At 54.6% G+C, this 15610-nt stretch overlaps 1 protein-coding gene across 8 annotated transcripts in view; it reads right to left on the reverse strand.

Moving 5' to 3' along the window:
* NCOR2 (nuclear receptor corepressor 2) overlaps window positions 1-15610 on the reverse strand; it is a 376514-nt gene that overhangs the window by 189061 nt on the left and 171843 nt on the right. For all 8 annotated transcript variants that reach the window (XM_036753385.1, XM_036753345.1, XM_036753339.1 and 5 more), the window contains exon 6: window positions 10576-10689. In XM_036753385.1, the coding sequence (XP_036609280.1) occupies window positions 10576-10689 (114 nt within the window). The remainder of the gene's footprint in view (window positions 1-10575; window positions 10690-15610) is intronic.

A 15610-nucleotide genomic window follows, 5' to 3' on the forward strand; every position in this document is an offset into this window, starting at 1 on the left:
TGGAAGGTAAAATAAAAGTGATTCCTGCAGTGTGAGCCAGTGAAGTGACTTTGGGCTTGAGGACCTGTTATTAGGAAACCTAGAACCCCACGGTGTTTGGCACACAGGTGTTAAATTAATGTTTATTGCAGGAATGGATGAAATTGGGAAAGGGGAGATTTAGAACTTTCTACCTGAACTCCCTGCTTGTCTAGAGATGTGATGACAGAGGTCCTTAGGAATCCACATCCACGCCGCCCTCCCTCCCTCCTTCTCTGGCCCACAATCTCAGCCATCCTCATCGTCCCTCCCCTTGCTCCCAGACCCCACCTGTGGCCAGGTCCTGCCAAGGCCTCCTCCCTCGTGTCTCTTGCGCACATTCCCCCTGCCCTCCAGGCACATGGTCACCAGTACAGCTCAGGTCTCCATCACCTCCAAGCCTCTCCATCCCTCCAGCTTCCACAGTAACTGTTACAGAAGGGGGAGGTCCCTGGAGCACAGACCACAGCACTCCCCCCGCAGCTTACTGCCTCTGAGATACAACCTCCTCTCCTGGGCATCTAAACCCTTCATGGTCTGGCTCCAAACAAACATTCCAAGCTAGCCTGCCATTGCTACCCAAAGCCAAGCTGGCAGAGCTGCCATGCCCCACACATCTGCCTCAGTTTACAGGCTGGCCTCGTGTCTGGAATGATCCCCCTCCTCCTTCAGTCGCTACCTGACCTGAAGGCTTAAGAGGCCTTTTCCAAGTCCCCTATTTGGCAGTGTGGTCCACCCCAGCCCACCCCAAAACTAATCTGGGGGTGTGCTCTTCTCCCCCAGCCCCGAAAAGGCCAGCTCCTCCAGGGCAGGATATTGTCATCACTGTCTTTAGGTTCCTGGTGCCTAGAATGGAGGACCTGGGACACAGCAGGCCGTTAATAACCACTAGAAATAGAGGACGGGCCAAAGAGCGACGTCAGGGAAAGAAGTTAGGGAGATCCTTGGCTGCCAAGAAGAGCGGGGCTTCTGAGAGCAAGATGGGAAGGCCCTAGAGAAAGAACCGGTTGATGTCTATCAACGAGGGGACTCCTAGATGCTGCAGATATCAAAATCTGGATGGATGGATGGATGGATGGATGGATGGATGGACGGACGGATAGATGGAGACAGACAAAGAGACAGATACGGACAGACGGATAGGTAAGAGGTGGATTAAGATGGAAAGAGAGACAGAGACAGACAGACAGATATTGCATCTGTTTACATGATGTCTCCCACATCAGAATGTCAGCTCCACGAGGACAGGGCCTGTCTTTTTGCCTTTTCTGTATCACCACACTCGGCACACTGCTTAGAGCGTGGCTGGTGCATGAGAAATGCTTCCTGACCAGCCGTGACCACACACTACCTGACCCGGGTTGAGCCTCCCCGATTCCTTCACAGGCCTCTGCACAGAGCCCATGAGAGCGGATGTGGCGATGTTCCTCGCCTGGATCACCTACAGCAGTAGGCCAAAGCCTGGCCTTCCTGCCCTCTCTTCTGCAGGAGGCCTCTCTGGGTCTCTGGTCACCCACCAGTGACGGGGGCTTCCTTCCAAACACTGTACGTATCTTACTACTTTTATTTTCTATAGGTCAAGGACTTTGTATAAAGCCTTTTCATTCCCAGCATCGATCTCCACGTCTGGCAGCTTGGTGGCACTGCAGATAGGAGGCTGGACCTGGAACCTGGGAGGCTTGAGTTCAAACCCAACTGTGTGACCTCTGTCGCCTCCCTCCCAGAGCTGTTGTGAACATCAAACAAGTGAGCCCTTGTGATGTGCATTATATAAATGCCAACAACTAACCTCGTTACCATCCTATCCCTTAGGAAACAGTTGTTGGTTGACTGACCGATCGCCATGAATATGGTTTCTCCAAGGCTGGCCTGAGATGGTGGTGAGCTCAGGCCACACATTGACCCAGCTCCCAGGAGCGCAGAGGTGGGCTCAGGGGCCTCACGGGGGGTCCCTTCTCAGGGGCTTGGTGCTTTCCCTTTTCCCTCAGTCACAGGCCCGGCCCTTTGGAAGCTCTAGAAAAGACATGACGGTCTGTTCTCAGAGGGAAACAACCAAGGATGAAGCGAGGCCTTGGGGCCCTTTGGAGACTTCCCAGGGACACAGATTCAGAGGTGGAAGGACCCTTAGGGTTAGCAACTCCTTATTTTACAGATGTGGACAAAAACAAGCATTTATGAAGCACCTAGTACATACCGGGCACTGTGCTAAGCACCCTCACAAAGACATGCTTAATCCACATGTCCCTGCAGCCAAGATGCCAAGAAAGGAGCCACACCCAGGGAGATGTGGGGCATCAGGTGACTCCCTGAATACCATGCTGGCCCTTGGTTCAAATCCTGCCATAGACACAGACCAGCTAGGAGGCTGTGGGAAAGCCACCTCCCTTCTGACCCTCAGTTTCCACATCTATAAATAGCGAACTATGGTAAGGGCACCTGCCTCATGTGGCTGCATGAGGCTCCAAGGCAAGCAGGAGGTCTAGGCTTTACCGCCATCGTGGGACCCTGAGCAGGACCCTTTTCTTCTAACTAGAATGAGAAACTTGGCCACCGTTTAAGGCGACCTGCTGTCCCACGAGAGCACCCGGGAGGCAGGAAGAGCGTCTGGGTGGATCTGGAGTCGGGGTGCCTGGTGAGAGTCCCAGCTCTGCCCGCTAACCCCTGGACGGCTCTGGCAGGTCACCTATCCTGGGCCTCACAGGAGGCCTTAGATTCTCTATCAATGGTCCTAGAAAAGCCCTTTCCAAACTTAAATGCATTAGGTAACTACGCATCATATGTGTGTCACCCCCCAGCCTGTGTACACACACACACACACACACACACACCCATTAGTATGTACACAGCAGGTGCTCAAGGAGCCTCAGGGGCTCCCGTGGCCATCCATCTTACAGATGAGGACATGGAAGGGCAGGGCTTGGCGGGATTCAAACCCAGGTCACTACCAGCATCGGCCCACAATCCTAAACTTCGGGCTGTGGAGACCTCTGCCCAAGGGTGCAGCAAGATGCCCAGCATCGGATCAGCAGTAACTGATGGAGCCAGGATGCTCGGCCCTGTCCCGGGCTGGCGTTGTCACATCCAGCTTGAATCTGCATCTCTGCACCTTCTACCCAATGCTCCCAGGTCTGCCCTGGGGCCAACGGGGATCCCGGGGTCACAGCGCAGCCCTTCAAAGACCTGCCTGGAGCCAGCCCCTCTCCCATCGACTCTTCTGTTTTATTACTGAACAGCCAAAAACGGGATTTTAGAGAGCAGCCTGGGACGTGGAAAAAGAAGTGATTCCCCCAGGGCGGCAGAGACCAGACTGGTCAGAGGGAGGTGCTGAAGCCTGGTCTTCCTGACTCTGAGGGCAGTTCTAGAGGCAGCTGGGTGGTGCAGTGAGCAGAGCACCGGGCCTGGAGTCAGGAAGATCCGAGTTCAGATCCAACCTCGGACACTTACCAGCTCTCCACCTCAGTTTCCTCAGATGTAAAATGGAGGCACTGCCCGAGGAGGCCTGTGAGACCCATTCCGGCTCTCTCTGTGACGCCACAAGGACATCCCGGCCCCCAGGTCCAGCAGCCCCCAGCGCAGCAGGACCTCACCATTCTGGGAAGAAATGTGTCCCGGGGCTGTCTGCACCTCCCTGAAGCCTTGAGGGTGGAAAGGGGAAGGAGGATTCCCCTCGCTGTTCAAAGTTCTGCCTCCCCCCTGCATCAGGCTTTCAGAACCACATCTACCCAGAGCTCTGTGCCCTGAAGCAGACCCTGAGCCAGCCGCCAACCAGAGGCCAACTCTCCAGACAAGGGAGGGCCACATACGGCACATGCGTTCACACACACATGCACACACACACGCACACCCTCCATCTATTTATATGCGCACATGTCATCTTCATCAATAGAACGTAAACCCCTCGAGGGCAGGGACTGCTTAGTTTTGTCTCTACACACCTGACACACACAGCTGCTGCTTCCCAAATGCTCACTGGTGGACCTGAGTAGAGGGCGAGGGAGGTTATTCTACCCCCACTGCAGAAATGTCCATCGGTCCAGCGGGGGAATGAAAGAAGGCCCTACCGAGTGATTATAAAAAAACAACCCCCTGACAAAGGCCAGGACGTGCAGATCTGGCCTCTGTGCGGGCAAACCACCTCAAGAATGTCAGCAGCTTGAGAGAAAAATGTCACGGGATTCAGCCGCCTTGCAGCTCCGCACCAGTCAACGCGGCGGCCAAGGACAAGCACGGGAAGGCCATTGGGCGCCTCCTGAAGGGGAAGCCGGCATCCCAGGAGGGAGGAGGGTCCTGCTGAAGTCTGCCCAACTCTGAAGGCCTCCTACTAGGCCAGGAAGGAGTGATCAATCAACAAACACAGACTGAGAGTCGTCCTGCACCCTGCACTCTGAAGAGGGGAGCACCACTCGTGACACCCACACCACTCATAAGGAGATCACAGTCTAACGTGGGGAACAGCAAGTGCCTGGACGTCTATGAGGAAAACAAAGACGGAATGGCAAATAAAAGAGAGGGAGAGGAATCAGGAAAAGCTGCCCCAGAAAGGGACCTGGGAGAGGGGCTCACAGGAACAGAGAAAGCCGGTGAGAGGAAAGAGGGTGTGCCTGCCCTGGGCAATGGCGCTGGGAGATGGTGAGTCACGGACGAGGAACAGAAAGAAAACCCGTCTGGCGGTCGCGGCCGACGAGCCCAGGAAGACAGTCTGGCACAGGCCGTCTACACAGGGGAGTGGGACTCGTTCCCTGTGAGCAAGAGTGAGTCCGTGGAGTTGACGGAGCAGCCTGTCGAGAGTGTGGAGGCAGGGAGACCAATCTGGAGGCTACTGAGGTCATCCGAGCCAGAACTAGGGCAGCAGCAGGCGTGCGAGTGGGGAGGAAAGGCCAGCAGACGGTGACATGGCTGTGGTAGAAATGACCAGGGCCAGCAGCCGCTGGGGGATGCAGTGAGGAGCCCACGTACAGGAGAGGTCGGGGAGTCACCACGGCAGCTAAGGAGGCCATTGGGACCGAGGGTGTGGACGGAGGGCAGGGGGCCTGGGGCAGAGATGCGGGCACATCTGCAGTCGGGGCAGGAGCAGGGACAGCGGAGGAGAAGCAGGAGAGGCCCGTCAAGGATGAAGACTGAGAATGCGCCATCAGCCTTGGTGGACGTGGAGAGGGCAGCCACAGGGAAGAGACAAGGCTGGAGGCCGGGCCACAGACGGGGAGGAGTGCGAGAGAAGAAGGTACAGGTATCAAGTAGAGACAGTGATTCTAAGAGCTCCGCTGGAAAGCCAGGGAGACACGGAAGACGTGAGTTCAAGGGGATGAGACACGGTCTAGTGAATGGATTTTCTTGTTTTTGTACTTGAAGGCAACAGAGAAGGGACCGGCAGATAGGCAGAAAGGCGCACACGGGATGGGGGCTGGACCTCAGGTCTGGAGGAGCTGGTTCAAATCTCACCTCAGACATTTACTAGCTGTGTGACCTTAGGAGCATCACTTAATGCTGCCCAGGTGTTCTCTATAAAAAGGGGGAAATGATTTAATAGCTATTTCCCAGGGTTGTTGAAAAGATCCCACAAGACATTTGTAAAGTGCTATAAACGCCAGGGACTATTGTTTTTAATAGATGGTAATAACAGATATTAGATATGGATAACAGACATATATAGATAATAGATATAAAGATGAGGGGATGAAGGATGGCCCTGATCACCTGATGCCTGCAGTCAAGGCTCTCCCCACACAGCTGCCAAAGTGACCATGTCACTCCCCTACTCAATAACCTTCCATGGCTCCCTATGGCCTCCAGGAGCAGACATAAAAGCCTCTCTGACTGTTCTCATCTTCTCATACCATCTTTTCCCTTCACGTTCTCAACAATCCAGGGACACCGACCTCCCTGCTCTTCCCCACACAAGACCCTCCATCTCTGCTACCCAGAATTCTCTCCGGGTTTCCCAAGCCTTCCTCCTCTGCCAAGCCCCCATAGGCACAGCCTCCCTTCATAAGATCATCTCCAGTTCACCCTGCCTACAGCTCGTTTGCATGTTGTGCCTCCCATCAGACTGTGAGCTCCACAGGGCAGGCACCGTCTTCTGCTCCTCTCTGTAGCCCCAGCACAGTACCTGACACACAGTAGGTGCTTATGAAAGGCACAGTGTGCCTTCTGAAATTGGCAGCACCATCACGCCCTGCCTCATTTTCCTTACTGGGCTCCACATTTTAGGAAGGCCACACGAGAATGCCCTGAAGGCACTGCAAGTGTGACCGGGGGGGGGGGGGGGGGGGGGGGGCCGGGACCATGACTGGAGAGCTTCCTTCAGTTTGAGAGATGCCATGGGCGTTGGTGCCACAGGAGCTGAGTGCAAACCCTGACCTTGTTATTTATTCCCTATGAAGATCTCATTTTTCTCATCTGTAAAACCTGGGACTTGGCCTGGCTTCTTCCCAGCTCCAGAGCTGTCTCCACGGCTCCTCGAGATCTGAGAGGCTGGGGCCTGGAAGCATTCACAGGCTTGGTCCGCTTGGCCCCAGAGAGCAGAGCCAGGGGCCATCGGGGGGGAGGGGACCCAGAGATGGGCAGACCCTGGCTTCGTGTCAGTAAAAGCTTCCTGAGAATTCATGCCGTCCAATACCGTACAATGATCAGCTGTGAAGGACTTGGCTATTCTTAGCAATCCAATGATCCAAGACAATTCTGAAGGACTCATGATGGAAAATGCGGTCCACCTCCAGAGAAAGAACTATGGAGTCTGAATGCAGAGCCATGCTGACTATTTTCACTTTCTTTATTTTTCTCATGGCTTTTATTTTGGTCTGCATCTTCTATCATAACATGACTAATATGGAAATGCGTTTTGCATGATTACACGTGTATAACCTGTATCAAATTGCTTACTGTCTCAGGAAGGGGGAGGGGCGGAAGAGAATTTGGAACACAAATATTTAAAAATTGAATGTTAAAATTTGTTTTTACAAACAACTGGACAAAATAAAATATTATTTAAAATAAAATAATCGGTGCTGTCCAGAACCAGATGAGGCTTCCCAGGCAAGGAGAGCAGGGGTTCTTCATCTGGGCCCCACCAACCCCCTAGATGCTCCCGGGCAGACTTCAGGGCATTCGTGCGCTTGGATGAGAAAGAAAATCTTATCTTTATTTGACTGTCACTGGCTTCCTTTGTAATTGCACAGATTTTATGTGTTGCATTTAAGGATATGATTTTAAGAAGGGGTCCAGAGGCTTCCCCAGACTGCTCAAGAGGTCCACGTCTCAAAAAATTAGGTGAAAACCACCAATTTAGAGGGATCACAGAATCTGAAGTGTGGACCTAGAGGGGAGCCCCTGGTCCAGGTCCCTCATGTCACAGATAAGGAAAGTGGTACTTGGCGAGGTCGTGAGTCGTGGACCCCAGCCCAGGCCTGCGGAATCTCAGGTCCATGCTCTCTGAACCAGAGCACCCTTCCCACTCTGAAGTCCTGCGGTTCCGTGATCTGGTGACCCTTGAGGTCTCGGAAATTCCATGACCAATTGGCAGAAAAGCAGATCGAGGCTCTGGGGTGGGGGTGGGCAGCTGCTATCTTTGTCCTGACCCACTCGGCCTGGAGGAGAGGAAGGCCAGCTCCCTGCTGTCAGGCCCCATCAGATGCACTACTCACCCTCCCACCTCACTCCCCTGCCCCCACTTCTTTTTTTAGTTGATTCTTTAAAAAAAAATAAGAGGAAGAAGAAGAAAAAAGCTCAGGGCAGAGATGAGGAAACTCAGGCTATTTTCAGAAAGCGGATCTGAGATGAGAGGGAGGGCGGTCCTCTGGAATCCTTCCAGCCATTCCCTCAGTGCCTGGGGCCCTGGCCTGAGTGGCCTGGGGGCCCGTGGCAGCTCAGGCCTCAGTGGCCTAAGAGGGCTAGGAATTCCCTGCCAGCCAGGGACCGGGCCCAGGGGCCTGGAGCCCCAAATACTCATTAGAGAAGGACAATGGGGAAGCCCCCTCCCACTCTGCCTGGTGCATGGTGAGAAAGCTGGGACAATCCCAGTGGGGGATGTCGCCAGCCCGCTCCAGGATCAGGACCTCTGAGGGCACAGGAGGGGAATGTGACCCACTGGGTCCGGAAGGGTCATGCCACCCCTGTCTTGCCCACGGGCATGCTCCTGATGCCAGCCCAAGTGGTTAGGGAGAGAGCCCCTAAGGGGAGCACCCCTTTCCCAGGCTTCCACTAGATGGTGCTATGACCCCAGGGACCAGAGGGCAGGTGCTCTCACCCCACTCCCCTCCTTAGTTCCTGCCTCCCAGCCATGGGGTGCTGCTCTTGGGTAGGATTCAGGGTGAGACCCTCAGAGGAGGAAGGCAAGCAAACAACCAAGCTCTCCAGCCACCTCTCCCTCATCCACCTACACGGCCTTCCCTTCCTTCTGAGCCCCAACCAAGAGCACCCAGAACAAGGATGCTATGGACCCTGTGAGAGCAGAGAGCGCCGGGCCTAGAACCAGGGAGACCGAAGTTCAAATCCTGCCTGACTGCGTCACCTCACCTGCTTCAGTCTTCTCGGCTATACTGTGCGCATTATAATGCTGCCAGAGCTGTTGTGAGGAGCCAATTGGCTAACATTTGTGAAAGGACTCAGCGCTGTGCTTGACACACAGTAGGTGCTACATAAGGGCTTATTCCTTTCCCTACAGCTCCTTCAACCAACCAGCAAGCATTTATTAAGTGCCAACTGTACGCTAGACACTGTGCTAGGCCCTACAGAGGGAACAATGACATAAAGTACTGAACTTGGATTGGAGAAGACCCGAGTTCAAATCCCGCCTCAGACACCTGCTAGCCATGTGGCCTTGGGCAAAGTGACTCAACCTCATTTGTCTCAGTTTCTTCATCGATGGAACGGGGACAAGTTATTACAGGATCAAATGAAATCACAGGGAAACTGCTTTTTGGCCCTTCAAGTCCTATCTGCAGCGACCAGCAGCCCATTATCTGTGTGAAGAGTCAGATTTGCCCAAGGACACAGGCTCTGGGAGGAAGATGACCCAAGGCCAAAAACCACAGGGCGTGGGGATTCCCATGACTTCCAAACAGAGTTCACTTCGGAGTGCGGCGGCCTGCCAGGCTGAGAACGTGGCTCTGAGAGGGGAGGACATGGGTCCCTGGGTCAGCCGGCCGAGGCGCTCAGCAGAGCCGCAGGGGATGGGCCTGCCTCCACGAGGGGCATCTCCCAGAGCAGCAGAAGCCATCACCAGTCACTGCTCCAGGACGCTCTCCGGGCACAGCGCCGGCCACAGGATGAGCCCAAGGTGGCCCTGAGGGGGGCACAGGCATCAACAGGCAGCCAACAGTTTATTTAGCACCTGCTGGGGCTAGGCATACGAGAGCACAGCAAGGGAGTGGGACGGCCGCCATCACTAAGCGCCCCCCCATCCCCTGGGCTGGGCATTTCCAAATGTGCCACCGGATCCTGGCCCCAAGCTCTTTGTCCCTCCTCTCTGAAGGAGGGTGGCCGCTATTATGAAGCTCACTTTCCCCTCCGCCCTGACTCCGTCCCAACCTCTGACTCCTTTAGTGTACTTGAGGCTGGCGGTCTGCGTCCTGCTATCCACATCGGCCGCAGAGAGGGACGGCCAATGGCCACAGTTGTGCCATTAAGGTGTGCCCCTGGCACACACTCCCCCGCACAACGAGCCACGAGAAAGCCCAGAGCCAAAGGCAGGGAGCTGGATCTAGACATAAGGACATGTACCTATGGAAAATGGGCAACTCTTCAAGCCGAAGGGGACCTCAGGGACACCTGATTTGCATTTCTTTATTCTGCGCACACGTGTCACCCGTTAGAACGGAAATTCTTTGTGAGCAGGAGTTGTTTCAGCCTCGTCAGCACATCCTCAGTCAGGGAGCATTTATTAAGCACCTACTATGTGCCAGGCGCCATGCTAGGCACTAGGATACCCCCTCAGGGAGCCTCCAGTCAAGAACATGAAAACAGACAGGATGGAGAATGGGCAGGTGGAAGCCACACTCCAAGGGACAGACCCCAACAGGGCAGTTTGTGACCCAAAATGACCAGGGCCAAGTATCCTACCCACATTTCTTACCAGAAGCAAGTATCTCGATTGAGCCAAGGCATCTGAACATCAGCTCATAAGCCAAAGAACTTTCTCATGTGCAATTTAATTTACTCTCCCTAAGTAGGGGGGCCAGGATAGGCCTCCTGCCAAAAGGGGGGTCCGAGCAGGGTCTTGAAGGAGGTCCGGGAAACACAGAGGGAAGAGGGAGGGGGAAGAGCACCCCAGGCCCGCGAGCCGGCCAGGGAGGAGTCGGGAGGAGGGCACAGAGGGTGGATACACTCCACAACTTCCACCATGTCCAAGGAGCTGTTTCCCTAAGCAGGCCTTGTGGGCTCAGGACTGAATGAGGAGAGCGGGATAGGCAGATCCTCACCACCACCACTCCCCCCCGCCGGCATCCTCACTGACAAACCCAACAATATCCTGTAGACGAGGTCTCTGGTCGCCATCCCGAAACACCTTCCTGGCTGCCTCTGACTCACCCCACCCACCCAAGGGTCCCACGGCTCACTTACTCGGTTCTCATCATAGATGATCTGGACCAGGCTGCGGTGTTTGGACTCGATCGGCGGAGGGGACACTGGTTTCTCAGGTTCCGGGGGCTTGGCTGCCTCTTCTTCCAGCTGTTGCTATAGGGGAGAAAGGGGGGAGAAGAGACGCTGAGCAGCTGTCTCTAGAACAGGAGACAGAACACCCTGAAGGCACACAGGTCCTCCGAGAGAGAGAGAGAGAGAGAGAGAGAGAGAGAGAGAGAGAGAGAGAGAGAAAGACAGAGATGCCCCTCTTCCTCCTCCCCGCCACCCCCTCCTCTGCCAGGGATGAGGAAGTGAAGCCGCTAACCATTTCCTATGAGTCATCGGGGACTCAGATGGGAGATAAGGCCAGGGACTGACCACAGGACCAACTGGGGTCGATGTCCACCCCAGCTGCCGGCCGTGGACACAGGATCCTTGGGAACAGTGAAGGGACTTCCGAGGGGAAAGGGAGGACCAGCCCCACAGAGCGTTTGAGCCTTTAAAGCACAGAGTTATTTTTTAATTACTGTTAATAATAAAAGCTTATGTTTATAACATACTCTAAGACCTCCAAAGTGCTTTGTATGATCTCAGACAATTCTGAAGGGCTTAGGATGAGAAATGCTCTCCACTTCCACAGAAAGAACTGACAGAGGCTGAATACACATCCAAGCAGACATTTTTTACTTTGTTTTTCTTGGTGGGTTGTTTTTTTTGGGGGGGGGGGGGTGTATGTGTGTGTGTTTTCTTTTGCAACGTGGCTAATATGGAAATGTGTTTTGCATGACTTCACATGCATAATCTAAATTAAACTGCTTGCCTTCTCAAGGAGGGGGGGAAGGGAGAGAATTTGGAACACAATTTTTTTTTAAATTATGTTAAAAAATTTTTACATGTGATTGAGAAAACACAAGAGATTAAAAAATGCTTTGTATACATCCTTTCCCTTGAATTCTGTAGCAACTCCTGGCCAAGGCAGAGCAAATGCTATCCTCATTCTATGGAAGAGGAAACTGAGCCACAGTCACAGGGCTGCTGGAGGCTGGGGGCACAAAGGCATGACCAGTAAGTCTCTCAGTCAGTGAACACATATCTATTAGTCGCTTATTACAGGCCAGGCACTGTGTAGAGAACTGGATAGAGGCGGGCTGGGGTTAGGTTTAGATACTCAGCCAGTGAATGGAGAACTGTCATCTAGTCCACCTCCCACCTCCTGGTCTTTGCATGGGCTGTGCCCCTCACCTCCACACCTGGACTATTCTCCCTCCTCACCTCCTCCACCTTGCAGGATGCCTAGCTTCCTTCAAAGCACCACCCAGGTGTACCTCATACATGCAGCCTTTCCAGATTCCCCCTCAGTTGTGAGGGGCGAGCCCAATGAGCGAGAGCACCAGAGTCAGGAAGACCTGAGTTCAAATTCTGCCTCAGGCATGTACCAACTGTGTGACCCTGGGCAAGTTACATAACCTCTCTCAGCCTCAGGATCCTCATGTGCCTCATGGGGATGACAGGGATAGGCCCCACCTCCCAGGAACAAGATGACATGTACCAGTGCTTTGCAAACTTTAAAGAACTAAACAGATAACACTGGCTATCACTGGTGTTCTTCTCTCACCGGAACAACTCTGTATTTACTTGTGTAATCTGTAAGCTTTCGCTTTTACAGGAGAGAAGGGCACAGCAAAGAGCGGCTCCAGGACCAGCCACCTGAGCCTCTCCGCAGGGCCGGCCACCGTCCCTTCCCTCCATCCACAGCCCCCAGGAAGCTGGAACCTCCTGGAGGGCGGGAAGCACACCATGCTCCTCTCCAGCCCCGCAGCATCTCGGGACAGCAGCCCATGTGACGGTGGAGGATGGAAACGGGCACGGTGCCAAGCAGACGGAAATAACCCCAACGCCCTCTCTCTCCAACGGCAGAATCCTGGAGCTAGAGCCCCCGACCCCGCCCCATCCTAACAAGAGTCCTTCGAGGTCAGCTTGCCCACCCTAGGAGGGCAGGGGGGCTCCTACGAAGGTAGCTGTCAGGCTGGCCAAACCCTCCTTGGTCCCACAGGCTTTTCAGCCTTCCAGGAAAGGCTAGTGACCCTTGGCACCGGGCTCCCCGCATGCCCGCTCTATCTCCTTAAATCCCCCTATGGAGCCAGGGTAAGAAAGTGCCTCCTAGAAACCCCACCAAGCAGAGCCAGGGCTTCTGGGGCCCGGGACATCACCTCACCCAAGGGCCCTCAGGAAATGGAGGATGGGAGGCGCTGGTTACCATCCTAATTAATTACGCCAGAGAATTTGGTGGCCAAACAGGAAATTAAGGCTTGCTAGTTCAAGGGGGCTCATTAGAGGGAACCTATTAAGAGCCCCCAAATGTGAATCTAATTAAAACGTTAATGCTGCCGTGAATTAGCGTATCCCTTTCCCATCTCTCCACAGTGTAATAATCTGCAATTAATAATCGGTACGATTGGAGCGGCTGCTGGTACTCCAGGAAATTATCTGCCTGACTTGAGCAAATCTGACCCCAGGAAGGGCGGGGGGAGGGATTTGCAGAGAAGAAATGCAAGGACCAAAGCTCGAGTGGAGACAAGAAAAGAGGGTGCACAGTGAGACTAGCTTGGCCGCCCTGGGATGTCCAGAGGTCCTGGCCCCAGCTGGCCAAAAGCCATCCCCACCTCCAGCTCTGCCACAGGTGTTTCTGCTCCATGATGCAGGCCGGGTGGCCAAAGCGGACAGTGCCGGACCGAGAGTCAGGACGCTGGGGGTGTTGATCCTGCCTCAGACACATCCCTCCTGTCCGCCTCAGTTTCCTCATTTGTAAAATGAATGTAATGATGATGCAGGCTTCATAGGGCTAAGGTAGGAAGTGATCAGCAAACCTCACAACCTGAGCTCTCATCACCACCCACAGTCTCGTGTCTGTCCCACCTCTACACAGCTTCTGAGCCCCTCTCCTCTCAATGTCCATCTAATCCATCCAGATGTGTTAAAAGCCATAAAAGAGTTCGAAGAGGATGGAAACACCTTGACGGCAGGGGCGAGGCCCTGGACTGGACCTGTGGCTTCACCAGCATAAGGAGTGCCCAGGTGAGAATATTCCCTTCACCTGGATAGCTCAGCCCTTGCTCTGAGCCTCACGGGGGTTCCTGGAGCAGGGAGACGGTAAGTGACTGAGCCAAGGTCCCACAGCCAGGCCCCGCCAAGAAGCCAGGCTTGAACCCAGGTCCTCCCACTCTCTCTGACAGGTGCACTGACCACAAGGAGTTTACTGAGGGGGGAAAAAGGTTAGTGAATGCAGAGTGCATATAGGAAGCAGTTGGAATTTAATGCCACAGGCAGGTGAGGGGACCCCAGGGCAAGTGGGACGGTGGGGCCTGCAGAGGTGACCAGGAAGATTCCAAGGCAAGCTGTGGGGGAGGGGGACGAGACCATCTCCAAAGAGACCAGAGAGTCCGACCAGCCATCCCACAAAAGACCAGGCCAGAGGGCAGCAGTGAGCAGGAAGGAGACAGAGAGGGCTGAAACCAACAGGGAATGAGCCTGGCTCCCGCTTACAAAGGATGTTGATCTTTGATCTTTTTAAAAAACGCCCAACAGGCGGCGCTGCTGGACCACCAGCCAAAGACCTGAAATCTGGGTTTGAGTTCAGATGCTGCCACGCCCAAGCTGTGCCAACAGGGCTGACAACGGGCTCCCTGCGGCTAGGGTTGCTCTCCGGTTACCCGAAAGGGGGAAGGCTCAACAGAAAAGCCATCTGAGCAAAAAGCACTCTGGCCAAAATGCTACTTATTTAGAAAAGAGATTTTGTTTTGGATTTTTACAGGGATTTTGTTGTTTGTTTGTGAGGGTGTGAGAGAGAGTGGGGTGGGGGAGAAAGAGGGAGGAAGAGAGAGAGAGAGAGAGAGGGGAGAGGAGAGGAGAGGAGAGGAGAGGAGAGGGGGGGAGGGAGAGAGAGGGAGAGAGAGAGAGGGAGGAGAGGAGAGGAGGAGGGAGGAGGGAGGGAGGAGGGAGGGAGGGAGGATGTGTGTGTGTTTCTGGAGGAGGGAATTCTTGGTTCAGTTCCCAGAAATTAACGTGCTCCAATTGTCCTTCCTTACCACGGGAGTAAGGGGTAAGGGGAGGGGGCCAGAGCTGAAGGAAAGACTCCTCACAAGCACAGCAAACAGCCCCTGAATGAGAAAGGGAAGCAGCTGCCTGGGGGGGTGGGGGGGGCCGGGCCTCCAGCTTTGCAGACCTCCGCCTGACAAGCTCAGGCTTCACCACGCCAGCGCTGGCCCGCCAACCCTAAGCCAGGGCTCCTGGCCGTCCTGGAAGCTCAGAGGCCTCATGGAGAGCTCAGTACCAGGCCTGCCTACAAATGTATTTAATTATGGAAGGGGGCCTCCCAGGGACGGAACGGCAGAGGGAGGAGGGGAGCAGGAATAATGGGGCCCTTGTGTGCCTCCGGGAGGCTCAAGGAGAGGGCTGTTTCCTATTTGTGATTTTCCCTCATTGGGCATTTTTCCTGTTCTCCTTTTTAAGAGTTGATGGGACACGGACGGACGGAACGTTCTCAGCCCAGAACCCCCAGCTTGGTTTCTGCGTGTGTGACCGTGCGTGCGTCTGAACCCTCTCTCTGGAGCTCAGTCAGAAAAGAGAGAAAGAAAGCAGATGCTCGAGGCCGCCCTGCTCCTCCCCGGTCCTTTGAAGTCTGGGGAGGGAGGCAGGGGCAGAGGCCAGACAGAGAAGGGGGCTGGCTGGACAGCCTCGGGGTCCCAGTGGCTGGCTCTGGATCTTGTGACTTGCCGTCCCACTCACAACCTCCCTGGGCCTGCCCCTGTTTCCTCATCTGTGAACCAGAGGGCTGGTCATCTGCGGGTGGCACAGTCCAGCATCTCCCCATCGCCTGATGAAAAGGGGCTCCTGGCACCCTTCCTTATGAGCCACTCTACTTATCTAAGGGTTTCCCCATGGGCCCGGAGGTGCCAAGTTTCAGAATTGGGGGAAGGGACCAGCCTCAGATCCCCCCCTTGTTCCATTCAGGGCTTTGACCAAGTCACTGTCCTTC

This window comes from Trichosurus vulpecula, chromosome 1, assembly GCF_011100635.1.
Source record: "Trichosurus vulpecula isolate mTriVul1 chromosome 1, mTriVul1.pri, whole genome shotgun sequence".
In the NCBI taxonomy this organism is placed as follows: Eukaryota; Metazoa; Chordata; class Mammalia; order Diprotodontia; family Phalangeridae; genus Trichosurus; species Trichosurus vulpecula.